This window comes from Peromyscus californicus, unplaced genomic scaffold (genome assembly GCF_007827085.1).
Source record: "Peromyscus californicus insignis strain IS unplaced genomic scaffold, ASM782708v3 Scaffold_10__1_contigs__length_136768540, whole genome shotgun sequence".
NCBI classification, from domain to species: Eukaryota; Metazoa; Chordata; class Mammalia; order Rodentia; family Cricetidae; genus Peromyscus; species Peromyscus californicus.
The window spans coordinates 5,081,286-5,109,263 of record NW_026294391.1 but is presented as its reverse complement, the minus strand read 5'-3'; the positions used below and the strand labels follow the sequence as shown (position 1 = coordinate 5,109,263).

Here is a 27,978-nt window from a genome sequence, read left to right as displayed (position 1 = left end):
ATTCTACCCAGGGGTGGGAGAAACTAACAATGAATAACCTAAACAGAAAGTTTATTATAAAGCATCACTTTGAAAATAGAAAATTGATATAGCAAAATACTTAAAACTAGACTTTGAAAACTGTTTTTTTTTTAAATGCAATCATGTAGTTGACTTTGCATAGTCATTTAAGGCATCCTATTTACAAAGTGTGAGGTCCTGCCTAAGTAGTGAATGGTCCTAAGCCTCTTTTGGTATTATCACTACCATGCCGTGTTCTGACATCTGAGGGTGGCTGTTGCTTCCTAACCATCCTTCTCTGGCTCTTTGCAGCTGATCAGAAGAAATGTTGGGCTTTCTCTTTTACTTCACCTTCCTCCAAGGAATTTCTTCCTCTCACACAACAAGTATCAAAGCCACAGTGAAGCAAGTACTTTCTTTGTATAAAAGCACACGAGGACAGAAGCATCAGAAATTAATCATCAATATCCTTTTTAGAAGAGACTTTCTTAAATGAAAACTGATCACCTTTTAGAAAATACAAAATCAACTGCTTTTTTCATTAAGGTTCTCCATTTAACTACTTCATACAATGCTGGAGAACTTTAGTTACAAACTGCTGTCACCCAAAAGCCTGCTCTGGGAACAGCTCTGAATTTAGGGACAAAAGAAGCCCTACCTAAACCCACAGGATATCACAGGTTCCTTGCCTCATCACCCACACAGCCAGGGCTCGCTCACACTTTATGGAACCATTTATGTACCAGCTCTACATGTACAGACCCTTCTGTGAGTCTACCGGGAAAAGATGAGCTGGAGGGTCCGACTGACACAAAGCTGTTCCCGAAAATGCTTTCAGGAAAAGAACAGGCCTCTCCCCATTGGAAACAGGCTAGGAAACAGCCTTACCTCCAGAGCTTCTTGAGAGTTCAGAACTTTGGCATATAGCTCACAAAGTTTCTTTAGCCTGTACAACAGAAAAACCACATTTTAAGGATGAAAGTGAAAGCTAAAGGAACTAAGTCAAAGACAAGTGAGAGGCACCTATTTCTTTATGTCAAAGTCTCTGGGTGCCATTATTTCCACTTTGCCATTTCATGTTAACTAATTGCTGTTTTTTTTTTGCTTGAGATACTGTCCTGCTATGTAACCCAGGCTTGCTCGGCATTCTCAATCTTCCTGCCCTGGCTCTCATGTGACATGATTACAGGCAAGTGTGAGCATATCCAGCTTCAGTTTAACTTTTAAAAACAAGGAATTTGTCCCATTTCTAATGTCTTAAAACCATGAGCTCACAAATAGGAACATAGTGAGACTAGTGCTAAATTTTTAAGAAAGAAAGTTAAGTGAATCACTGGGTATATCAACTTAGAAAGGACAAGTCTCAGGTTCCAGTCCTGACTTCTTGACTCAGAAAGGAAAGTGACAGTGATTTGCATTTTACAAGCCTTTCAAGTGATTCTCAAATTTAAAAACTACCAGTGTAAGGTTCCTAGCCCAATAATGGTTTCTAGTAAATAAATGCTCAGCAAATACTAGCTTTTAAGTCTAGTGGGGGAATTGGAAGCAAGCCAATGATTATAATTGGCCAATTAAGATGAATCAAGTAATTGATTAACATAAATCTAACCAATGATATATTTATATTTCTATAAATTCTATATATTTCTATATATATTTCAATACTGGTTTTTATAGAATAGTAATGTACAAGGGAATCTTAAGCATGATTTAGAGCTTGGCCAATGAGTTTTAAAAGTAGTATTATTGTGGACTGAAGAGTTGGTTCAGGAGTTAAGAGAGCTGCTGCTCTTCCAGAGGACCTGAGTTCAATCCTCAGCATCCATGCAGCAGCTCAAAGTGGGTTGTAACTTTGGCATCCAACAGAATCTTCTGGCATCATCATCGGGCACCAAGCATGGCACACATATGGTGCACAGACATACACGCAGGCAAAACACCCATACAAATAAAATTAAATCTCTTTCTAAAATGTAATTTTGTTTTCATTCTAGGAACTCTTTCTATAAGCAAAAAAATGAAAATTCTCAATTTCATCTGCCCTTCTTTCTCTTTCTCTGAAATAGCTTGGCATGAACAGAGGAATGGTGACAGATATGCAGTTCACTTCAGAAACAGAATGAAATCTATGAGGAGGTTTAGAATTCATAAAAGTGGGCATTTTAAGCCCTCAGAGAAGAGACTGACAATCCAAAAATATGGCTGTCCAGCAAAGCAGTGAAGTTGAACCTTCACTTCTTTTTTTTTCACTTCTTTTTAAAAATATATTTCTTATTAATTATTTGAAAATTTTGTACGTATATACAATATATTTTGACCATGTCCATCCCCCAATATTCCCCTTAACTTCTCCCATATCTACTCCCTGTCCCCTCTTTTTGTTTCTAATAACTCACCAAGTCCAATTTGTGCTATCTATATTCATGGGTGTGGGGTCAGCCATCAGACCATGATCTATTTACCAGAGTCTACATCCTTAAAGAAAACTGACTTTCTCTCCCCTAGAAGGCATCAATAGCTCTTTGGCTATGAATAAGTCCTCATGGGTATCTCCACTCTCCACATCATTAACTCTTACATCAAAATATACTTCAGAAAAATAAAAGATTTTCAGATAGTAGATGAGTCCAGAGATGGACATGGTGATGCATGCCTGTAATTTCAGCACTTTATACATGAAGGCAGGAAGGTTGTGAGTTCAAGGCAAGTCTGGGGTATGTAGTGAGTCAGAGGGCAGCCTGACTAGGCAGCAAATTACCCCACTACTTTCTCATTATAAACTCCCCAAAGCAGTAGAAGAATGGATAATTAAAAATATATATCTTGGAGGGCTGGAGAGATGGATCAGTGGTTAAGAGTGTGTATTGTTCATTGGAGGACCCATGTTCAGTTCCCAGCATCCACACTGGACAGTTCACAGTTGCCTATAACTTTAGCTCTAGGGGATCCAATACCTCTGGCCTCCAGTGGCACCTGCACTCACATGCACACACACACACACATATGCACATACACGCCCACATGCACACACACATCACATACATACACACATGCATCCAAATGTCACACACACTTAAAAATAAAATCTAAACACCAGTAGCACAGACACTGAGAACAACAATTAATAAATGGGACCTCCTGAAACTGAGAAGCTTCTGTAAGGCAAAGGACACAGTAAACTAGACATCAAAATAACAAACAATCCAATTAAAAAATGGGCCATAGAGCTGAACAGAGAATTCTCAGAGGAAGAATTTCAAATGGCCAAAAGACATTTAAGGAATTGCTCAGCATCCTTAATTATCAGGAAGATGCAAATCAAAATGACTCTGAGATACCATCTTATACCTGTCAGAATGGCTAAGATCAAAAACACTGCAGACAGCTTGTGTTGGAGAGGATGTGGAACAAGGGGAATACTCTTCCACTGTTGGTGGGAGTGCCACTTTGGAAATCAGTATGGTGGTTTCTCAGAAAATTGAGAATCAATCTACCTCAAGACCCAGCTATACCACTCTTGGGCATATACCCAAGGAATGCTCAATCATATCACAAGGACACATGTTCAACTATGTTCATAGAAGTATTATTCATAATAGCCAGAACCTTGAAACAACCTAGATGCCCTTCAACTGAAGAATGGATTAAGAAAATGTGGTACATATACACAATGGAGAACTACTCAGCAGAGAAAAACAATGACATCATGAAATTTGCAGGCAAATGGATGGAACTAGAAAATATCATCTTGAGTGAGGTAACCAAGACTCAGAAAGACAAACATGCTGTGTACTCACTCATAAGTGGATACTAGATATAAAACAAAGGGAACTAGAAAATATCATCTTGAGTGAGGTAACCAAGACTCAGAAAGACAAACATGCTGTGTACTCACTCATAAGTGGATACTAGATATAAAACAAAGGGTAATTAGGCAACAACCCACAACTCCAGAGAAGCTAACTAACAGGGAAGACCCAAAAAGGGACACATCAATCTCTCTGGGAAGGGGAAATAGATGAGATCTCCATGAGTAAACTAGGGATGAGGGGTGGGCAATGGAGGGTAGGGGATAGGGGATGAAAACATAAGGGAATGGGATGGTTTAGGTGGAACAGGGAGGGAGGAAGGGAGAAAGCAATGAAAGAGATACCATGATAGAGAGAGATATCATAGGGATGAGAGAAACCGGGTGCTAGGGAAGTTGCCAGGAATCCCCAAGGATGACTCCAGCCTGGACTACTAGCAATAGTGGAGAGGGTGCCTGAACTGAACTGGCTTGTCCCAGAGATCAGACCAGTGAATACCCTAACTGTCATCACAGAACTTTTCTCCAGTGACAGATGGAAGCAGATGCAGAGATCCACAACCAATCACCAAACAGAGCTCCAGGAGTCCAGTCGAAGAAAGAAAAGAGGGATTCTATGAGCAAGTGCATCAGGATCATGATGGGGAAACATGCAGGGATGACCAAACCAAGCCAGAGGGAACTCATGAAAGTTGGATCAATGGCTGTGGAGCCTACATGGGACTGGACAATGCCCTCTGCATGGCGAGACAGTTGTGTAGCTTGATCTGCTTGGGAGGGCCCCTGGTAGTAGGATCAGAATCCATCTCTGGTGCATGAGCAGGCTTTTTGGAGCCTACTACCTATGATGGGACACCTTGTGCAGTCTTGAGGCAGGGAGAATGGCTTGGACTTGCCTCTACTGGATGTGCATCCCCATGGGAGGCCTTGCCATCTTGTGGGTGGGAAAGGGGGGTGGGTTGGGAGGGGGAGGCTGGTGGGGCCGGGAGGCGAGGAGAGGGGAATCTTTGATTGGTGTGTAAAATGAATGAAAAATTTTCTTAATAAAAAAAGAGGGAAAAAAAGAGAAAAAAAGAATTAAATTAAAAAATAAAATCTAAACAAAAGATAAAGCCAAAACAGTATATTGGAATAGGATCATTTCTGTCTATAAGAGATCATTTATTAAACTATTAAAATAGCCGGGCGGTGGTGGCGCACACCTTTAATCCCAGCACTGGGAGGCAGAGCCAGGCGGATCTCTGTGAGTTCGAGGCCAGCCTGGGCTACCAAATGAGTTCCAAGAGAGGCGCAAAGCTACACAGAGAAACCCTGTCTCAAAAAACCAAAAAAAAAAAAAAAAAAAAACTATTAAAATAAATAATGAATAACCTTGACCACATAAGAGACATAGTTGTCACAGTATATGATGACTAATTTATGAACATGATAAAAAAAAGACAAATTGGGAAAAGATTTGTTCAAGACATTGAAGATTCAGCAGTGAGTCAATCAGAAAACACTTAGTAACCTTCATGGATCTTATACTTCAATGTGGACATTTTAAAATCTGTGGCCCAGTCAGACTACCACAGCTCTGGTCAACAAAGGTGGCACTGGTTATGGAGGAACAAGTTGATGCCGACTGGAAGAATGCACTGTAAAGTCATTTCGGTTTTGAGTCATTAAATATATTATCAGTTGTGGTGCAGGTATACATATTTGCTAGTGGTGAATACAAATTGCCAGAAGAAATAGCCTCCATAGAAATTAGTCTCCGTACCTATAATCTGCAATTGCTATTCAACACTTATGTAGTGCTGCCTAATTTAGCAATTTGTATACTCAGTTATCTTCTCCATAAGTACATGATCAATGCTTTCATTATGTCCTTTTTCATACTGTTCATAGTTCTTAGCATAATGTCTTGTATGCAATAACTTAATTATTAATCTGAATATTTGGTTCTTATGTAATAAGCATTGTATCATATAAGACCTTTATGATTAACATAACAGGCATGTCACATTAGCAATACACATATTATGATGTATTCTAGAAGTTAAAAAGTTAATAAACATTGAAAGGTAAGCAAAGAGTCAAAAAAGAAAGAAGAAAGGAGGGAGAGAAGATGGCAGAGGAAAGAAAGAGGCAACTTACTTGAAAATCCCACACTCCCTATTGAGTATGTGCTATTGCTCTAAACAATTATTTTCCTATCAACTTAAAAAAGAAAAGAAGGAAGTGAGGAAAGAAGGAAGAAAGAGTGGAAGGGAGGAATGAAAGGAAGGAAGGCAGATAGGAGGGATGGAGAGGGGAAAATGAGGGAGGAAAGGAAGGAAGTTGGCAGGGAATGGGGGAAGGAAGGGGAGAGAGAAGGAAGGAGGGAGAAAGTGAAGGAGGGGGAAGAAGGAAGGGGGGAGGGAAAGAAGAAAGAGAAAGAAGGAAAGAACATTTTGTTACCTTTCTTCTTTGGTAAGGCGTGTCAGTTTCCTAGCTTTGTGAGCAAGAATAAATCTAAAAACACAAACAACAAAAAGTGGGCAATTTAATATTTTAAATCTTAACTTCATTTCTATAGCTACACATGCCCTGCGCACTTTGCAGAAGCCATCTATATGTTAACAATGTTCATAGTGTCCCTGCTTCTACATTGCATTCTTGACAATGAGGAACACGTTCTGGCTTTGGGGGATCAGGGGACCAAAAGTAAATGACTGGCCATGATTTCTGCCTAGGTTAATATGATGACTAATCCACTGCCCTCCAGCATACTGGTGACCAAGAGGAAAGGACTTGGACCTCAAATGCTCACTTAAGGCTGTGTCTGAACTGTCCAGTCCTCCCTTGCCCTTTGGTTCTGTCTCAAGCATGATGCCTCTGAGACACTCAGCCTTTTAGATACTGTCTCATTTCCAGCCCTACAACCGCTTTCTGCTTAACAACTTGCTCTGCCCTCCTTGTTCTTGCCTTGGCTTTCTGGTGGCCATCTCAATTTTTACTCCAGGTAAACACAACTTTGTATCCAGTACTGGCCCCTGAACACTCTTCAGCTGGCAAGTTGAAGATAGGGCTGGCCTCCCCTTCTTTGTCATGGGACTCAGAAAAATCTCAACAACCCATATAAGTAACATTTACTGTGATTTAGATAGAGTGGCCATCACCCAAACTCATGATGAAATTCCATTTACAATGTAGTGGCATTGAGAGGTGGTAGGGCCTTTCAGAACATTTTGAATTGTGAGGAACTCAAAAGATGAATATGGTTTCCATAACAGTGGACTGCTTCTTAGGAGAGTGGGCTATTTTATACAGCAAGTTTGGCTTCTCTACTTGCTTCCTTGCTTCCACTCTTGCCATGTGATTTTGTGACAAATGTTTCCTCCCTTCCACTTTTCTGCCATGTATGGAAGAGCACAAGGCCCTCATCATAAATCTAGTAAATATTGATACCATGCTCTTGGACTTCCAAAACTGAGAGCTACAATGACCTTCTCTTCTTCATAATTTACCTGGTCTTAAGAACTTTGCTCTAGCAACAGAAAACATAGAAAACCACATGGGTGCCCACACAGTCTCCATAAGAACTATTTAGTGAAGCTCCCCTCTTAGTTAAACATTGAAGTAACATCAGTCTGCCATGTAAAGATGACCCCCAATATACCTCTTAATACATTAAATATGAAGTAGAAATTGATATAACAAAATTTAAATGTTATTGGTATTTGCATCTAGATATTTATTAATTAAAAAGAAGCAAGAATAATACTTCTATCACTGGATTTGGAGAGCAGTATTATCAAGTAAAAATTGTTTTAATGAAGCTTTGTATTCCTTAATCAATAGTTTTTTATTATCTTGTCAATAGCAAATACAACTACAATACTATAATTGTGCCTTACCCTATTATAGCAGCATAACTGCCATCTGGTTTGGTATCATCCAATGTGTACGCGATTGGAGCTTCCTCTCCTTCAATAACCATGGATCCACAGAAATCTTAGAAAATAGTGAAGTGGATGAACATATCAATTATCCTATCATTTCACCCATAGCAAATGCAAATAAACACACAGTTTTCAATTTGAGAAATTTAGAGGCCAAACATAACACATTATACTCTAAGTGTATGAAAGCAAATTAAACTGATGTCAAGGAGAGGGCTAGGTAATCAAGGTTCTGTGAAAAAAAATCAGAGTAGGTCCAGACATTGTAGCACAGTTGGTGCAGTGCATGCCTAGCATGCACAAAGCCTTGGGGTTTTTCCCAGGCATTGAACAAACTGGGTGTGGTGGAGCATACCTATAATCCCCATACCTGGGAGGTAGAGGCAGGAACCTTAGCTACATAGTGATTTTGAGACAAACTATGTATGACACTGTCGTGGACAAAAAGAACAAGATCAAAGTGGCCAATGGATGCCGGGTGGTGGTGGTGGTGGCGGCGGCGGCGGCGGCGGCGGCGGCGGCAGCACACGCCTTTAATCCCAGCACTCGGGAGGCAGAGGCAGGCGGATCTCTGTGAGTTCGAGGTCAGCCTGGTCTACAAAGTGAGTTCCAGGAAAGGCGCAAAACTACACAGAGAAACCCTGTCTCGAAAAACCAAAAAAAAAAAAAAAAAAACAAAAGTAGCCAATGGAAACTGGGAAATACAAGAGGCTGAATGCTCCTATTTCATGAGGAGTCACTCCTCTTTCAACTTTTCTTTTAGAGTTGAGGTCTCACTATATTGTTCAAGCCAGCCATGAACTGGTTCCTGGTCTCATGTGGCCTTCCTATGTCAGTCTCTTGAGTAGCTGGGACTACAAATGTGTGCTGCTGTGTCTGGTCACTTAATGCCAGTTGAAGCAGTCCTTGACTTTTAGAACACAGGGCAGAGAGAACATGTGAAGCTAAAATGAACCACAGAGTCCCATTTCAAACCTGAACTCTGAAGACCCCTTTCCTTTCAAGCATAGCAACTTGGGTAAGAATTTCAATCCCTTCTGAATAAAAGTACTCTCATCATCACCATCTGGAACAAAATACAGTTGGACCTCTCTATCTATGGGTTCTGTACCTGTCAATTCAAACTTACTATCAAAAACATTTTAAGAACAGGCATAGTGGCACACATCTTTAATCCAAGCATGCTCTAGACAGAGACAGGAGAATCTCTGGGAGTTCAAGACTAGCTAGCTTGTCTACATAGTGAGTTCTAGGACAGCCAGGGGTACATAAAGAGATCCTGTCTCAAAGAACCAAAAACATTTTTGATTACATCTGTACTAACTGAATATATATAATTTTTTCTTTTTATGATTCCTTATGTATAGTGTTTATATTGCATTATTTATATAGTTTATACACACATATATGTTATACACACACACATATATATATAGTATACACACATGTAGTATAATTGCTATTACACTGTCCTACCTGGTGTAGTAGCGTAAGTGTACATGGATGAAGAAATTGATTTTATTTAATTTAGCAGGATCTTGACAATAATAAGAGCTGGCCTGAAAAATTTCACAACTGCCACTTTTTGGGTGTGTGGAGTTGGGGATAAAACACCGAGTCTTGCATGTGCTGTGCAAGCATTCAACTATTGAGCTACATCTCCATTCATGAATCCATGTCTTTATAAATCCATGCTTTTGGTATATAAGAAAATAAAATCACATGTTCTCATGGGGATTGGGAGAGGATTGAATAAACATTATATCAAATTATTAAAAGAAATGGTCACATTCCAAGGAAAAATAATTCAAAAGTTTGTGTCAATATATTTTATTTGCAAGAATTGTTTGTAGAACATTATATTAAGTATTTTAATTAGAGATTGTTTAGGGTATATTGAAGAACATGTGGTAGGGAGGTGGGGAGGATCTGGAAGGAGGAGTGAAATAATATGATCAAAATATAGTTTATTAAAAATAATGAAAAGATAACTAATTACATCAAACAAAGAAAGAAGCAAACAAAAACCCTAAACCAGTCTATATTCCTTGTCCTAAATGTTATCTACCTGCCCCTAGCCAGCTACCTAAAATTCATGACCTGAGTCTCAGGGGGCAGAAACTCAGCCCCATTATGCTGCTGCCATTGGATTCAAAGGGCAAAAGGACAGAGCTCTTTGAGGTGAATCCTTTACATAGGGTAGAATACTTGCTCAGTGGATGTTTCAATCCAATAAGAGCACTAACCAGGATTACTGCAGGGTGGGGAGTTAAGAGACTGAGGTGTGGCTGAATAAGGTTACAATTGTCTGTCCCTCCATATCTGGGAAGATTCACCCCAAGAACCCCCAAGAGAACCAAAATCCTTGGGTGTACAAGACCCTTACATAAGATGGGAACCTAAGCACATTCTCTTATATAGTATAAATCATTTTGAGATTACTAAAAATACCTAACAGGATATAAATGTTACATAAATTGTTATACTGAATGATTTAGAAAATAACAAGGAAAAAAGCCTACACACATTCAGGACAGGTATAATTCTCTTCTGAATATTCTTCATCTGTAGCTGACTTGATGTGCAGGAACAGAACCCATGAATACAGAGAGCTGACTGGGTACAGGAAACGCTATCCTCACACCCAACTGTGACACTATTCCTAATTGTCTCCAGCACAGTATCATTTCTATAGTCTTCCTCCCATTCTAGTCCACCCTGCCCTTTATCCTCAGCCTCAGGCATTGCTATTCTTTCCTGTTCTTCATTTGGTAGTTAATTAGACATGATCAGAGGGGAAAAAAAAAGGAATGTTTGTACATGTTGTCCAAGGCAGCAGATACTAGCTGCATGTGGTGATTCATTTAAAGGAATAAAATGCAACAAAATAGTTGATTTAGTGTCATTAGCCACATTTCAGGTGTTTGGTACCCACATATGGAGTGAGTATTAGATATAACACTTCAGGAGCATTTCAAACAATGTAGGATGCAGCACTTTTGTGAGCATCCCCATGCACTGTCCTACCTGGTGTAGTAGCGTAAGTGTACATGGATGAAGAAATTGATTTTATTTAATTTAGCAGGATCTTGACAATAATAAGAGCTGGCCTGAAAAATTTCACAACTGCCACTTTTTGGGTGTGTGGAGTTGGGGATAAAACACCGAGTCTTGCATGTGCTGTGCAAGCATTCAACTATTGAGCTACATCTCTATTCATGAATCCATGTCTTTATAAATCCATGCTTTTGGTATATAAGAAAATAAAATCACATGTTCTCATGGGGATTGGGAGAGGATTGAATAAACATTATATCAAATTATTAAAAGAAATGGTCACATTCCAAGGAAAAATAATTCAAAAGTTTGTGTCAATATATTTTATTTGCAAGAATTGTTTGTAGAACCTGAACTAGCCAGAGGTGGTGGCACACACCTGTAATCCCAGCACTCAGAAGTATGAGATTGGAGGATCATGAGTTTTCTGTCCAGAATTCTAATAAAAATAGTTATATCCAAATATGTATCTTGATATAAAGTTTCTTGGACCTTCTCTGGTAAGTCTTTATGTCAAAAATGCACTTACCCTTCTTCCTCCAGAAGGGCTCTTTATAATAAACTATGCACTTAATGACTGAACCCAAGGGCACACGAGTGATCAGCTGGTTTCTTAGCATCGGCAGGGGAGGACTATAGTGAATCTTCATGCTCAGAACAGGTGGAATGGCACTAATCACATATTTAGCCTGAAAGAAAAGTAAATATGGTTAAATAACCATTGGCCTGCTGCAAAAGTTTTTCTTAATCCTCTCTCTCTGTCTACCTTTGTTCCCTTTCCATCCCTTAACAGTGAAGCCAGAAGGACCCAGTCAAAAACTGAAGCAACCTTTACTGCCCCCTAGTTCTAAACCTCCTGTGTCTTCCCCATTGCCCCTCCATCCCACTTCTCATGCTTTGTTCCAGCCTTCCTTTGTTTGCCATTTTGATCACCTTACATCCCTTGGTCAGTACAGACATGCTTCCAATTTAGGCCCTGGTCCTGGCTGTTGTTCCATGTAGTAGTAATTCTCTTTCCACAGAGCCATCTCCTTCAGCTCTGGGTTCACCTGGCCTGCTGAGGCCTTTGCTAACAACCTTATTTAAAGTGACATGATCAGCCAGCCCAGTCAGCCTTATGGCATGCCTTCTTCTCTCCCTGCTTGATTTCTTCCACACTACTTATCACTATTTGACATACTTAAGATTTCAAGTATATATTTGGCTACAGCTTTAATCTTTTACTAAAATGTAAAACCTCATGAAATCAGAAAATTTCCAACTCTCAGAATAATGCCAGGTCCATAAGCCATGCTTGAAACTTATCAAGTATTTCCTTTGATTTTATAATTACCCAAGGGCCGATTACAGAGAGTACATTATAAATCTTCTCTCCTCTCAAATAGTTTCACTCTTTTTGCTTTCGTTCAGGTAGATGTAGCCCTGGCTAATAGACTTTATGAAGTCTGAGCTATCTTTGACCTTATATATGCTTCAGTTCCCCATGGGACTCTGATCTCTTTCCCTCACTTTGAGAGTCTTACTTACCTCATAGGTTTCATGGTTTAAGGTTTCCACAACAACATTTTCCCCATTCTGGTCAATGTGAGTCACGGGTCTCTCAAGCTTCACTCGGTCCCCAAGGAGATCCATTATCCGCTCAGTCACTTGACCAGACCCACCAACAAATTTCCTCTCCTGGAAAGAAGAAAACTGGACTAAAGGTGGATTGTCAATATAGGAGCTGATATAAACAGCTAAGTGGCCATTTCCCCCCTGGCTATCCTTCCTCTAATGTACATAAAATTTCATTTTATTATTATGAATAATTTCCTATACCTTGTTGTTGGTATTTTTACTTACATTATTATTGTTATTTGGATGTTTTCCAATTAGAGGTTATTGTCTTTTGACAAAATTATAGGCTTGACTTACTAACTCACCTTAAAGTTATATTACTGTGGATTCCAGGACTCCAAACTGAGCTGAACATTCTCAGAATAATTCTGATTTCCCTTTTGCCTGGGGAAAAACATTGCTCTAAGCCCCATCTACATTCTTTGGCTGATTCATTAGACTTAGTGGAACTCTACCTACAGCTTGGCCATCATTTTCCTGAGTATTACTAACACTTGTCCTGTGACTCAGGCTCAGACTCATCCCATCTCTGCCTTCCCTACACTACACTTCCCTCCAGCCCCAAGTCAGCTTCCTCCTATTGTAGGTAGGCCCCTCTTATCTAGGGTCAGATGCCTGCTGCTCCTATGGCCACCAAGGTCATTTTATCTTGCTGGATCTACCTGCCTTCAGCCCTGCTTCCAAACATTCCAGAGTTTCTGGATGCTCTACCTGGCTATCCATATAGTTTAACTAGACTGCTTCCTCATCCTCAATTTTCAGATCAGTTAATTTAAAAATTATTCTGTTATTAGTAGTAGTAAGTGTGTTTGTCTGTATGCATGATATGTATATGTGAGTGCAAGTGTGAAGGTCAGAGAGCAATTTTGTGGAGCCAGTTTTATCCTTCTACCTACCCTTGCTGAAGTTCTTGGGATTGAACTTAGCTGTTAAACTTTTATAGTAAGCGCCTTTACCTGCTGAATATCTTATTATTCCTCGATTAACTTTTTAAAGACTATTTCAAATAGGTTCACAAAGAAGGAGGAAAAAGAGGAGGAGAAAGAAGAGAGGATGGGAGGTGACAGGAAGTAAAGGAACACAATTACCCAATAGATTAAAAACTTAAACCACTTTATACTCTGCCAAACAGGGGGCCTTACACAGTGCTCAGAGAACAGGCATTGAATAAATAAAACCAAGAATGAATTCTCATATGTGGTGCTGCTTTTCAGAACATTATTTGCTCCTTCCTTCCTTCATTTATTTTTTTCTTTATTTCCTTTTCTTTCTTAGTATTTGGGAAGGATCCATAGCCTGGTTCATGGTAGGGAAGTGCTCTATGATTTAGCTACAGCCCAGAGCACAGTATATTCTTTAAATTTAAGTGCACTTCTGTCTTACTGTTTGGAATTTCTGAGGAGCCTAGTCTTAAAACTATGCTGACCACTTGGGTACCTGACAACACAAAGCTACTTGAAGCCACCAAGGTAAAGCATGACAAACCACAAGCCTGTCTCAAGCACCAACATCTAATGATTGCAGAATGACACCCATTTCTGTAGTAGTGGTTTTGTGTTGGTACAGTACCTGCCCTCCGTTGGTGGTTGAGATGATTCTGGTTGTGCCCCCACACTGCTTTACATACCACAGGAACCACAAAGCAGAGACCTCATGGGTCTCTGCAGTGACACATAGGTTCACAAAGAGAGTAGCAAGCTGTTTTGCAGATCTGCTCAGAAAGAAACAAGAGTGTGATTTGCAAATGTAGGACAGAATTTTCTTAAGAGTCTAGAGTAGTCAAGTTTCTTGTTCCCTTGGCTATGTTTAGCACACTTTAGCAAACTTCTGGAATACAGTATCATAAAACACGAGAACATGGATTTGGGAAATACGATATTTATGCCCTCTAAAACAAAACATCTTGTTCAGAATTGACTTTGGTATCATAGTCTGTGTTATAGTTGTTTCTATACACCCTCTAGTCTTCCCAAAATCCTTATTTTGGTAAAAGACATTCCCATTCACTAAGTGGTTAAAATCAGATTCTCAAAATCAACTTGAATCTCTGTCTCTCTTCCTCTCAGAAGTCCTGAGTATATTTATGTGCAACACATATGTCCAGTTGCCCAAAAAGGCCAGAAGAGAGTGTTGGATCTCTTGGAGGTGGAGTTATAGGTGGTTGTGGACCACTTGATGTAGGTGCTGGGAATTGAACCCAAGTCATCTACCAGAAAGGCAATTGCTCTTAACTTCTGAGCCATCTCTCCAACCACATATCTATTCTTTTTTACTTAAAAACCTATGATAAATTTTAATTTATAGATCTAGGCATTTAGTTTGCCATTATGTGTGAAGACTTGGGTTCAGTCCTGAGCACCACAGAACCCTTTAATTTCCTAATTAAAGAAATCAGCAATACGCCGGGCGGTGGTGGCGCACGCCTTTAATCCCAGCACTCGGGAGGCAGAGCCAGGCGGATCTCTGTGAGTTCGAGGCCAGCCTGGTCTACAGAGTGAGTTCCAGGACAGGCACCAAAACTACACAGAGAAACCCTGTCTCGAAAAACCAAAAAAAAAAAAAAAAAAAAAAAAAAAAAAAAAAAAAAAAAAAAAGAAATCAGCAATAGCTAATAATAAAATGAATAATCATAAAATTATAAAATAAAATTTATGTGAATGTAGTCTCTCTCTCTCATGAAGAAAACTGTTCTTTCTGGACAAAGAGTAATGATGATTAATTATAGCTGTAGATAAAGGAGGACAACTGCATTTCTCTATGTCGAGCAGGTCTTTTGTTTGATTTACTCTGGGAATTTCAATAAGAAAAAAAATGAGCTTTACAGCATTTAAGGGGGAAATGTCAAGCAGTCTAGAGTAACAATATTTTGTAATTTTTGCCCTGTTGACTTTTAAAAAGATAAACGTTATACTAATTTTTTACATAAAAATATACACATTAGATGAGCTTTGGAAATTCATAAGATAAAAATATGAGGCAATGAGTATTTTCCATATTTCTGTCACCCAAATGGTAATTACAAGTCTCATTTTGATGTGCTTTTTTCTAGATATAGTTTTTCTAAAACACAATTCTGTGTCTACTATCACACTGAAAATACACTTTATTCTTCTGAGCAACATTTCATAAATTACAACTAAGGAAATGGTCCAGCAGTAGTCTTTGAATGCAAGTTTGTAATTTACTTTGAATCAGAATAGATTAGTTGTTCTGGGTGTTGTTTTCTTTAAAGTCAGCAAATGATCTCATGTGCATCTTACATAGGAATAATTAGAAAATGCCCTGGTTCTTGTTTACGTAAATTCCCAACATTGTTTTTGTGAGTTGACAACCAAGGGTATTCGTAACTGGAGACTGAGGTCAAGGCTGTGGTAAGAATCTTGGGTCTCTATGACCTCAAAGAAACATAACTGATTCCATTCTGCAGGTGCCTAAAAGTTCTTTGAGGACAAAAGATCAAATTGAATTTATTAAAAGCTTTCTATAACAGAAGTTCTAGAATAGATATAGATTATCTTACTGGAAATCTATAAAATTTGTAATAAATATAATTCTATTACAGCAAAAATAAGTTCTATTATAAACCATGTTCTCATATGGAGCTTTAAATAGCATAGAAAAGTGGTCTTAAATGATATAATTCATAATAGGCATCAATTTTATGACTTAAATGATCATCTCATAATGGATTGCTTTCAAAGGCATACTATATAATATGTATCATATATAATAATAATAATAAAATGAATAATAAAATGTTTGAGGTAGTCAACATATTCAACAGAACAGTAATAGGTAAATACATTGTGCCATTCACTATCTTGAAATATATGGCAGTGAATGTTCATTGTTTTTTACAATCCATATTATAAATAATTTGGTTTTCAGAGTTGGCATTGTATATTCCACCATTCATACTCTATGAAAATCCACTTTTCTATGTGTTTAATATTATTTTTCAAACTACTAAAGTATTCTTCTACATGATTTTAAAACTTTCTAATCTATCCCATCTTTTGGATAACCTTTAATTAATCTAACCAGTCTTCTGTTATTAGAGCTTCAGATTTTTCCCTTTAAAAATTAATTAATCAGATAATCTCTCTCTCTCTCTCTCTCTCTCTCTCTCTCTCTCTCTCTCTCTCTCTCTCTCTCTCTCTCTCCTGCTCTCTTTAAGATGAATTTTAAGAAGCTGAAATTCTATAACAAGAAGTCTGTCCATTGCACATATCTTGATTATTTCTACATCTTAGATTCAGACATGTCTAAAACCTTGTTTTTACTTTGAGTGGTCAGTGCCATCACATCCTTAACATCCAGAGCATGAAAGTATCAACTTCTGAGCCAAATAGATTTTCAAGAAATTCTATTTAGCATGGCAGGACAGTATTCTTGATCTTGGATCTCAGTTCTATTACTTATGAACTTGAAATTGACTTGAACTTGAAGCCTTATAATCCTTTCCACTTTCCCTGCTGCCCAGAAGGAGTGAGGATTATGAAAACTTCATACATGTCCCAGTGCTACCAACAAGAACTTAAGCCTTGACTCAAGTGTTTTCTTTAGATACTACAGGATTTTCACTAGTTGGGACGAGTAGGTTCACTCATAGGTGTCCTCTACAGGTGTGAATTACCTAGAAGTTGCCCTTTAAAAAATTGAAGAGTTGCACTGTATCATAGAAGGTATTTCAAATGCTTATGCTATCTACACCAGTGAGGAATACAAAACTAGTCCTACATCAACAACCTGGTAAGTTTGACTATTAAACCACTGGACTTTAAAATGTTCTAAGAAAAAATACAGCTCATGCTAGTTTGTTCTGAGGACTTTATGGGGGAAATAGCACCTTGGTGGTACAACACTATACCTATACCTATCTTTAGGGGAAGATTTAGTTTCAGTATCTTTCAACTATTCACTTAGTCAGTGGGATTGTTTTAGACATAAAGTGGCTACTTGCTTGCCTCATACCTGTTTAATGGCATACCCAAATAACCCCAAGAATTGTCAGAATAAATGCTTTTGCCCAGTAGAAACTCTTACTTGGTCCAGCAGATCTTATCCAGCAACTCTTTCATTGTCATGTAGTCCCACTCTTCTGCAAGGGGTGCTTTCCATGGAGCATCACTGGGAATCTACATTGAGATTCATTAAAGAAGAATGAAAAAGACAATTTCCCATTCAACTAACTATTTGAACAATATTAAAAGCTCTAACTCAAAAAAAATTAAAATTTCATTTTTCCAAGTACCCCTAATAGTTTCTCAAATAGCATAAATCTCACTGTGTGCAACTCTTTTGTTACAGATCTATAGCACTCAGTTTATAATAACTCTCCTTTAGAATAAAGATATTATCCTATACAAATATACCTACAATAAAATTTAATTATTATACTGTGCACAGAAATATATTGACAATGACAAAACAGAATGTTTATAACAATGTATTGTAATAAATTATGTGAATGTTGTCTCTCTGGAATTTTCTATTTAATATTTTCTAACTGCAGTTGGCCATAGATAATTACAATCATGGAAACTGAAGCTACAGGTAAGGGGAATTAAGTTAATAACTTATAGAGATCACTCACAAACTCAACTCTTTAGGATCAAATAACTGCAGCTAATCATCTCAAAATCAGTTTTCAGTTAAAGCTTCCATGTTTACTTATGAGCTGCAAGTCTGGGTGTGCTGGAGAATCAAAGAACATCTATGTCCTGGGGGGTTTGTAAATTAGAAATATCATCCCAGAAAGGCTACAGGATATATACTTCTCAACTTGCTCATCTAGTGTATACAAATAACAGTCTTTTTGATAGCTCATTCTTTTAGAAGTTAGAAACAAATTCATTCATTCATTTCACTGAGGTTTAGTGATTGTTAGTGTGTGCCGGGTACTATGTTATGCATGTGGGATGACTGATACTTTGTACCTTCTTTCTTCTGAGGACTAATGAAAAATACATATGTAGTCAAAAAAGCTTTAAGAAGTGTTACCTCTTCACCCATCTCATCCATTGTCCTCCAGAGGTTGTTATTATCTAGGTAGGCGATTGGATTCCATGCTGGTGGGAATGGGCCCCTGAAGGGGTATGATTTTCCCTGTGAGATACAGATATTTAGGAGGAAACATTTACAACAGTGTAAATATTGTTAAATCCACTAAGTTGGCAATTTTTAAGAGCAAATCATGTTAGCTACTAATATGTGACTGACCAATATGTAATACACACTCAGGTCTTTTGGCACCAGTATCCACAGAACCCTGTTCAGCTTTTTGGCATAGAAATCTCCAGTGAAGTCTTCTTTCAAACAAATAAGTTTGGTGGCATGTTAAGCAGAGTAAATAGGATTGTGTCTGAAATTGAGATCCATACCATATAAAATCTAAATGCTAGTACAGAATAGCTCCCAAAAGGTATCTCTGTTGTCAATAATATTTGTAAATACTTAGAATAAGGAGCCATTGTGTACACAGAGAATCAGAGAATTGCACTTATAAACACAATACAATTTAGAAGGGGTGTGAAATCACATGTGTGCAGTTCTGGGAAGGAAGAGCCACAAAACAGGATCCAGCTTGCTCTTCTAGGGAGTCAGAAGTGTAGATATACACAAGAGTTTTCAGAGGTCAGGAAAATTAAAGCAGAGAAATGAAGCAACCTCAGGCTTCCCATGAAAGGATTTTGACACTAGCTAGTTCTCCCAACTAGGACAACACTTTGACATAGAGATATATGGACACAGCTCCATAAAATATTGACAATAAGACAACATACAAATCACACCTGGGAGGCTTAACTTGCTGATGACAGTTAAAGGATACATACAAATCTACTTTGGTTCTATTTAAAATGCTGGGTCAGAAGTCAGGCTGTGCAATATGACAGCATCTTTCAAGTGAATCAGGATAAGCTCTCCAGTAACTCTAAGTTATTCAGCAATGATGCATCTTGTATTGATTTTGTAGCCAGGGCAACTGAGAAGCTAAATGGGAAGAGGTTTCATGCTAATTCTTGTATTAATTCTGTGACCATCTTGGTCTTTTTTTTGTCCATTGTAGGTGAAAGTTTTCCTGTGTCCCACCTGGTCTGCAGCCACTCAGATCCAAATAAACACACAGGCTTATATTATTTTTAAACTATGGCCATGATAGGCTTCTTGCTAGCTGGCTCTTATATCTTAAATTAACCCATTTCTATAAACGTATACTTTGCCACGTGGCTTGTGACTTACCAGTATCTTTAAATCTTGCTTCTCCTGGTGGGGGCTAGCAGCGTCTCCTCTGCTCTGTCTTTCTCCTTCTTTTCTCTCTCTAGTTAGAATGTCCCGCCTAACCTTATTCTGCCTCACCATTGGCCAAACAGCTTTATTTATCAACCAATCAGAGCAATACATATTCACAGCATACAGAACGTCAACACCCATCAGTCCGTAGACTATAAGAGTCAGAAAGAGAAACAGGCAGATAGAGAAAGAGAAGGTAGGTCATGCGAGAAGGACACTGACATGACCAAAGCCTACTTGACAAAGAGACAGCCACTTGACAAAGAGACAGAATTCAAATTCAAAGGCAGTACATTAGTAGAATTCCCTCTTCTTCAAAGTCAAATTCTTTTTTCTTAAGTTCCAGGGAGCACGAGATAATTATTTCAGAAAGGGAGACTCCCAGTCTGACTCTTGAACTTGACCTGGAAAAGGGGGACGGACAAATTTTATAACAGAGCAGAGTCAACTGACAAACTATGACCTTCAGTTCGGACTTCACACAATGACTGCAGCCTGCTCCTCCTACATTCATCTTCTAACCAGGATACCTTGTGAGACAGGTACTTCTCTGCAACCTTTTCCTCCTTTGTCCAAGGACAATACCTTTTTTATAGAATGTTTTAGGTGAAAGTGAAACATAGGGGTACTAGTAGGTCCCTTACAAGGTTCTGTTTGACATACTGTAGCTCAGAGGTTCAGGTGAAATATAAGCCAAGATAAGGTATGGGGCTTCCCAGACCACAAGATTTCAGCAAGGGTGAGTAATGGTGGCAGAGGCCAAGCGCCAAAGTGATCACAGTACAAGGACATTCTTATAAAGGGCCAGAGTAGTAACAACTGTGTGAACAAATTGTCAAAGAAACAACATACCAAGAACACCACCCTGAAGAATACAGATGCTTTTCTTATGCAAGAATTTGCTCCCAGTCCTCAGTGTCTTACATCTAAGCAGATAATGATTTAGCTTAGCTGGATTCATAAAAGCAAGTATGCTTTTGTAAGATGAGGGAAAGTTTCTTATAAACACAGGAAAGAGCTATTGTTGGACTCATTAAAAAATTCTCAAAGCTTTAAGCTTCAAGGAATAAGAAAGAGAGGGAGGAAATGGAAGTTTATAAAAATCACTCAACCAAAGGCACTGAAAGAAGTTTGGACCTCAGGTTTGGCTATGGTATAAACAGTCCTGTGATTGTTACTATTTTGAACGTTGTCCAAGGCAGCCTGTCCTTCTGAAGAATTCATGAAAAGACATCAGAATAAGTCCTAGCTCACAAAGCCCCAAGTTACAAAGTCTAATTCCATAGAGCATTTTTATTTTATCCTCAAAATAGCCCTGTGATGTAGCACGGTAAATTTTTTTTTAACTATCATAGGTTAAGAAAATAAAGCACAAGTAAGTTTAAATGACTACTTTGGAATATTATAAGTCACATGTGGAAGCTACTGGACTTTCAATTTAATTTATAGTAGTTGTGTAGGTCAAAAGTGTGTACATGTGTATACTCGTGTACCAATGTGCATGTGTATATGTGAAAAGAGAATGGGGACTATCTGGCAATTGTCAGGAAATAATCATGAGCCAATATATAGACTGCTGACTAATACCAAAATCACTATGATTGAAGTCAAATAAGTGTCCTACATTAAGCACTATGACATAGAGTACCTGAGGGATTAGGGTATTTGAGAGAAAGGTGCATTGTCTTCTGGGCTTCCAAGGAGAACAGTGAAGCAGACTTGTGGGAAAATAGATGGTAGGAGTCCAAAATGGCCCCAAGTTCTTTCAAAGATACTTCAGCGAAGGTGGGAAATTGTGAGGAAGTAGGCAAGGTTGAATAGCAAAGATTATTAGCTATGTGATTTAAATGTCATGCACAGTTAACACACACACACACACACACACACACACACACACACACACATGCACACTATTGTAAAAATTCTAGATGACAAGGAAAAATTTGAAGATTAAATATTTATGGTGCACAGTATAACTCTGTAGTAGAATATTTGCCTATCATATACTGGGTTTGAACCCTAGAATCACAGGATGTAAAGTTAAAACAAAGTAATCATTTATATTTTCATCAAGCAAAAATCAATCATGCTTATCGATACTCAACATGTTTATTTCATCTATTTATTCACTTGTACATTTGATGGTTGAAGGATAGGCATCTAAGTAATTACTTTCTTGATGGTTTTCAGCCTATTTTATATTCTAAACATGTTGTATGTCATTTATTAAACCTTGTCAATCATACTTTTCTTGATAATTTTCATGATATTTGGAGAATAACCATTGTCAAAGTGGGCTTAAAGGATCCCATGGGGTTCCTGAAACAGGCAGGATGTAATTGGGAGTCTCTATTTTCCAACCATACATCCACATGAGGGAAATTTTTCTTCATATATTTCTTCCCAAACAACATGTTTCAGTGAATTAAATGTTAGTGCAGATACAAGAATCCAGCTGTTTTCCTTGGAGCTGGATGCAAACAAGCTATGTAAAAATGTAAATAAATGCCATCCACTTATATTTTTCCATTTTAAAAAATTCTTATTAACTTTTCCTCATACGATATAGAGTATATTATATCCCCTCCTCCAACTCCTTCTAGATCCTCCCAACCTCCCTAACTGCCCAACTTTATTTCTCTCTCCATCCCTTTCTCTGTCAATAAAATCCCCCAAACCAAAACCGAGAAACAAGCAAACAAAAGGCTCAGAAAAGGACAAAAAATTACCTAACCAAACCCACTCAAAACCACACAGATTTGAGGACCTACCCTGGAGTGTGGTTGATATCCCAGTGACACTCCACTGTAAAAAACAGATTTTTTTCCTTTGCAAGCAGATGTTAATTGGAGATAGTTTCTTGGTTAGGGGTGGGAACCTGTGTCCACTCTCCCCTCTCAGTCAGTACTGAGATCTCCTTAGCTCGAACCTGTGCAGGTCTTATGTGTGTTCCCACTGTCTTGCTGAGTGCATCAGTCCTGTGGTTTCTGGAAGACCCTGTTTCCTCTGAGTCCTCCATCACCTCCAGGTCTTACACTCGTTCTTCATACTCTTCTGCATAGATCCCTGGGCCTTGAGGGAAGGGTTTTGACTAAAAACATCCCATTTAGGGCTGATGCTACAAAGTCTCTCACCCTCTGCACACTGTCGAATTCTAGGTCTCTGTACTAATTACAATCCTCTGCAAGAAGCTTCTCTCATGATGGTTCAGTGAGGCATTGATATATGTAGATAGCAATATGTTATTAAGAGTCATTTTATTGTTATTTTCCCTTAGCAGAATAATAGTAGTAGGCTTTCCTCTAAGGCCCATGACCTATCTAGTCTCAGGTTCTTGGCCATTTCAGCAGGGTCATGTATGGGCTACATCTCATGGAGTACTCCTGAAGTATAATTTTAGAAAGTAGCTTATTACTCCCCTATTTGTGACACTTTTACACCAGTATTTCTTGTAGGCAGGCCGTTGTGCCATTGTTATAGGTCTCAGGGTTTGTAGCTGGGTGATAATGATGATTACTTTCCTATTCTGGTAGTGTGCACAGTATATAACAGCACCATAGGTCCTATTCAGTAGTGAAGAAGCTTCTGGTTGGGTACCAGCTTAATATCTCCATGTTGAATGACAAAAATCAGTGGTGTCTTCAGCATAAGGTTTTGGAAAGTAACTAGTTTCCTTGTCAATAGCCTGTGATGTTTTGGGGGTCCATGCAACCCCTTTGGCCAATGACTGACTGATCAAGATGTAACCCAGTTCTATCACAATGTAATCCATATGTATATATGTATACATACATACATATATATACACATGTATGTATGTATGTATACACAAATATATATACATATATAAACTATGATAGTTTGTAATAGAGTTATTGTGGTGACTTTAAGTGGATTAATAAGAAATTGATAATTCTGTTTTGATTTTTAACATAGCAATTATAGAGCCACAAAAACAAAAGCTAGTTGAGATTCTCAGTAGTTTTAAAAAAATATAAAAGTGTGAGAGAAAGTGGAATAGAACCTCATGAGAAGAGATACAAGATGGCTTTTAAGAGGTTAACAGAGCAGATTCAAAGTAGCTCTGAAATGTGATAGCTCTATGATTAAAGGCAAATGGGTCAAAATTGCAAGCTTCAGTTCTCTCTCTTTTGTAAAGACTTACTTATTTTTATTTTATGTGTATGAGTGTTTTTTATGTGTGTATGTATGTATGTATGTATGCAAGGTGCATGCCTGAAAGGCTACAAAGGCCAGAACAAGACATCAGATCCCATGAAAGTGGATTTAAAGTTGTGAGACACCATGTGGGTGTCCTCTGCAAGAACAGCAAGTGCTCTTAACTGCTGAAGTATCTCTCCAGGTTCATTCATTTTATTGTATGTATGCATAGATGTGTGTGTGTATGTATGTATGTATGTATGTATGTATATACATATGTATGTAGTTGGGCTGGAGCTGGAATTGCCAGCCTCAGGCACACTAGGCAAGTGTTGTACATGGAGACATGCCAAACTCTTGTTCTCTTAACTTTAGAATCAGAATCACAATCTGTCTTTCACTTGTGTGTGGCAGGGGGCACTGGAGGTTCTACACAGTACAAAGGATATGTGTACACTAAACGGCTGTGGTTAAGGGTTTTGTGAGCATGATAAACTGTCATTTAAGCAACATTATCTTACTCATAAAGCCATGTCCATGTTTTAAAAGTAATATTCTTTGTGTTAATTCTGAGAGTCTGAATTCCTGACATGAAGACTTAGGTTCAAATTTTATGACAAACTTGATAAAAGCAAGAAAACAATTTAATATTCATGAACTTTATTTTGGAGCTGTAAAGATTTGCCAGGCTCTGGAAAACCATCTGAACTCTGCCTTCTGGAGCCTTTACTTTAGAGAAGCAGGCTCACTTGGTAACAGTAGTGTCAGTATCAAGGCCCTACCAGTCCTTTTTCCCCCTTATCTTTGTTCTGGAGCCAAGGCCTCCCATTTCTATTGACTTTCCACTGCCTTTGTGTTCTTGATTCTAATGTCAGTCACTACCAGCAGGAATAGATGGCCTTGTTCTTAGATCAATCTCCTGGAGGATGACCTTTTTCTCTTAGTATGTCACCTCAAATGCTCATGGGAACCTTGCCTTCCTGGCCATGGGAGCCTAGGTTGGTTATTTGTCTTTCTATAGTATGGCTACTTTTATACATATCAACTAGGCTATACTTAGGACATACTCATTTACAGGACTAAGCTTTCTTTCCTTTTGATTTATAGTTTCAGGTTGAGAGAAGAGAAATATAATCTTTCCCACAGGGTAAGACCTGCAAACTGTACTTGGACAAATATTTTTCTTCTTCTGTAGACATGCTGGCTTTGTGGATCTCATTCATATTTATAAACACCCAACCTGGCATTGAGATTCTCTTTTGATAGCATCAACACATAGGGTAGATGTGGTTTTGAAATCCGCCAACAGCTTCCCACCATATGAAAAGCCTGACATTGCTCAAGTGGGAGAGATGGGAAAGATGGAGTTGCAAAAAGCAGGTCAGGCGCTATAGGAATAACCATGGCAATAGCTAACACAGGGCTTCCTCTGTACAGGCCTCTTGGTTGTACTTTACCCAAGTTTTATATACTTCACAATGACTTTAGGAGACAGGCAAAATATTGCCCATTTGAGATAGGGAAACTGAGCCAGAGAGAGAGAGATGAAACAATTATTTATTGTTCTCATAACTAAGATTTTAATTCACATACTCAAAGGCCAATGCCCTTGATCATGAACTTCTCAATCTCTTATTTAGTACAACTTGATATGTATGAGCTAATAGTTTTGACTAAATTATTTAGTTTAATCTTTATAACAACTCAGTGAGTAAGAGTATATAAATAGAATGTTCCGTTTTGGAGATCAGTTCCAAGGATGGGCTTAGTAAATCATCCAAGAGTGTATGGTCTACATGTGGTAGGACCAGAATTTAACCTATGATTTGTGAGTTCTTTTTCTATGTCAGTGCTGTGGACAGAGCCCAGGGCATGCCAAGTAAACCTCTACCATTGAGCTGCATCTCCAGTCTTCAAACTCATTTTAAAAGTTTTCGTGATGCATGACTGACATATGATAAATTGCTCATAAGAGTAATAGAGTTCAGGTGTATGCTCTATGAGCAACATCTCAGGTGATTTATAGAAGGTCTCTGGAGGCATTTAATCCAGGAATCACTTCAGATTCTTTTTTTTTTTAAAGATTTATTTATTTATTATGTATGGTGTTCTGCTTGCATGGATGCCTGCAGGCCAGAAGAGAGCACCAGATCTCATTACAGATGTCTGTGAGCCACCATGTGGGTGCCAGGAATTGAACTCAGGACCTCTAGAAGAGCAGCTAGTGCTCTTAACCTCTGAGTCATCTCTCCAGTCCCCCACTTCAGATTCTTACAAGCCAGGAAGGAGCTAATGATCAGTTGAATGACTAGCCAAATCATTTCCATGGCTGCTTTTCCTTTTCCAGTGAAAGTCTAGTCCAGCTCATGCTCAAATGGTTGTCACACCAACTTCTTTATTCATCCAACAAGCACTTCTCATGTTCCTGGCAGTGTTCTAGGCACTGGCTAAATTTATTCTAGACAAAATTTTATTCTCTTTCACAAGTTTATATTCTAGTAGGTCCAAAGGAAATAAATGAACTAAAGGACAATAAGAAAACCATGTAGTGGATTAGAAAGGGAAAATGCGACAAACACAAAGAGAGTAAAGAGGACAAACAGGAAGTGTTGGCAGCTTGGGGTTGGTTGCAATTTTAAATAAGGTGGTCAGAGAAGATGTTTCCAGGGGAGCTAACACTTGAATGTTGAGATGGGGGAATTCTGTGATTACATTGAGGAAGTGTGCTCCAATCAGAGTCTTAGCATGTATCCTGAGATGGAAGAATGGAGTAAAGTATTCAAGGCACAGAAAGGAGCTAGCCCCACTTTCTCCTTTTGTTCCAACAGAAATGTCCCTTTGCTCTCTGTAACAAATCTAGGCTCATGAATCTGATTTTCAAGGTGAACAGAAGAAGGTGGTTCTCAAAAGAAGTGGCTGCCTTTGTGCTTGGTCAGGCATTTGCCCTGATCTTAGTGGGACACTTTCATGGCACATTTCAGCTAACATTCTATATGTTCTAATATCCAGTGGGAGGTGCAAAAGACTTGCCAGGCCCAGATCTTAAGATTCAGTTTCATGAAGAAGTCTCCAAAACTCATCTTGCCCCAACTAGTATTTGCCCAGAATATTCATTTGGAGTCCCTACCATACTTGTTCATGGTATTTTGATATTATTGTCTGGATGTTGTCTCTCTTCTGTCTCCAGTCACTTAAGGAAAGGAACTAACAATCTGTATCCTCCCATAATGCTTCCACAAGAGTATAGTAGATTTAACTGATGATTGGTAAGTATTGAAAAAATGGATGGATGGGTGGAAGATGAATGATTGGCTGAGTGTAATTCTGAAGGCGAGGAATCCTGCAGCATCTAAGGCAGCAGCATGACTGCTTTGTAAACAGAATCATAATTAATTGATCAGGGCTTGGAGTATGACTCAATGGAAAAAGTACTTGCTTGCCCTGTGGGAGTTTTTGGATATGACGTACACCATCATCCCTCAAATTTAATTTCTTTTGAAAAAAAAATCAATGTTTAAAGCAGAAGGCTGCAAATTGTAACTACCCCTCAAAAGAACTTATCATTTGTCTTGTTTGCCTTCAGTGTCTGTTTTGAGTACACCTGCTGAGGAAGGCAAGTCTGAGCTCCACAGGAAGGAGTCTCAAATTAGACTGTTGACTTCAGAGAAAAAGATTGTGTTCCCAAAGATACTCTGCATCCTTTGATGCCTGAATCAGACACTTCCAATCCTAGCACGTAGCAAACCAGCAGGACAGACTGCCAATGCCGAGAGACTGTTTCAAAGCAGAATAACGTTCACAGCTACAAACCACTTTTCTGTGGCACGTTTTCACTCTTTTTATTTGTAGGGACTTAAGTGTTTATTTGATCAGATGGCATAGGCATCTACCATATTTTAATAAATATCATCCCTTTCTTTAGACTATGTAGTTTTTAGTATCCCCAATATATTACACAACATGCACCATTACGAACAACCTTGCAGAGTAATCTAGCCCTGGATAATGTACTTTTCAAAAACAGAGACAGAAAATTAACAGTGTTAGACTGTCTTGGCTCAAATAAAAGGCTGCACAATCAAAATATCAAAGGCAGTAAGAAATATAAAACCTTAC

The 27,978-nt window shown here is 38.4% G+C and overlaps 1 protein-coding gene across 1 annotated transcript in view; it reads right to left on the bottom strand.

The window, feature by feature from the left end:
* Nucleotides 1–27,978, bottom strand: part of Maob (monoamine oxidase B) — a 107,007-nt gene that overhangs the window by 10,382 nt on the left and 68,647 nt on the right. The window contains exons 4-11 of the mRNA XM_052736592.1: nt 18,412–18,516; nt 17,455–17,546; nt 13,978–14,119; nt 12,319–12,468; nt 11,321–11,480; nt 7,690–7,786; nt 6,251–6,304; nt 889–946 (exon numbers count right to left, since the gene is read on the bottom strand). Of these exons, the coding sequence (XP_052592552.1) occupies nt 889–946; nt 6,251–6,304; nt 7,690–7,786; nt 11,321–11,480; nt 12,319–12,468; nt 13,978–14,119; nt 17,455–17,546; nt 18,412–18,516 (858 nt within the window). The remainder of the gene's footprint in view (nt 1–888; nt 947–6,250; nt 6,305–7,689; nt 7,787–11,320; nt 11,481–12,318; nt 12,469–13,977; nt 14,120–17,454; nt 17,547–18,411; nt 18,517–27,978) is intronic.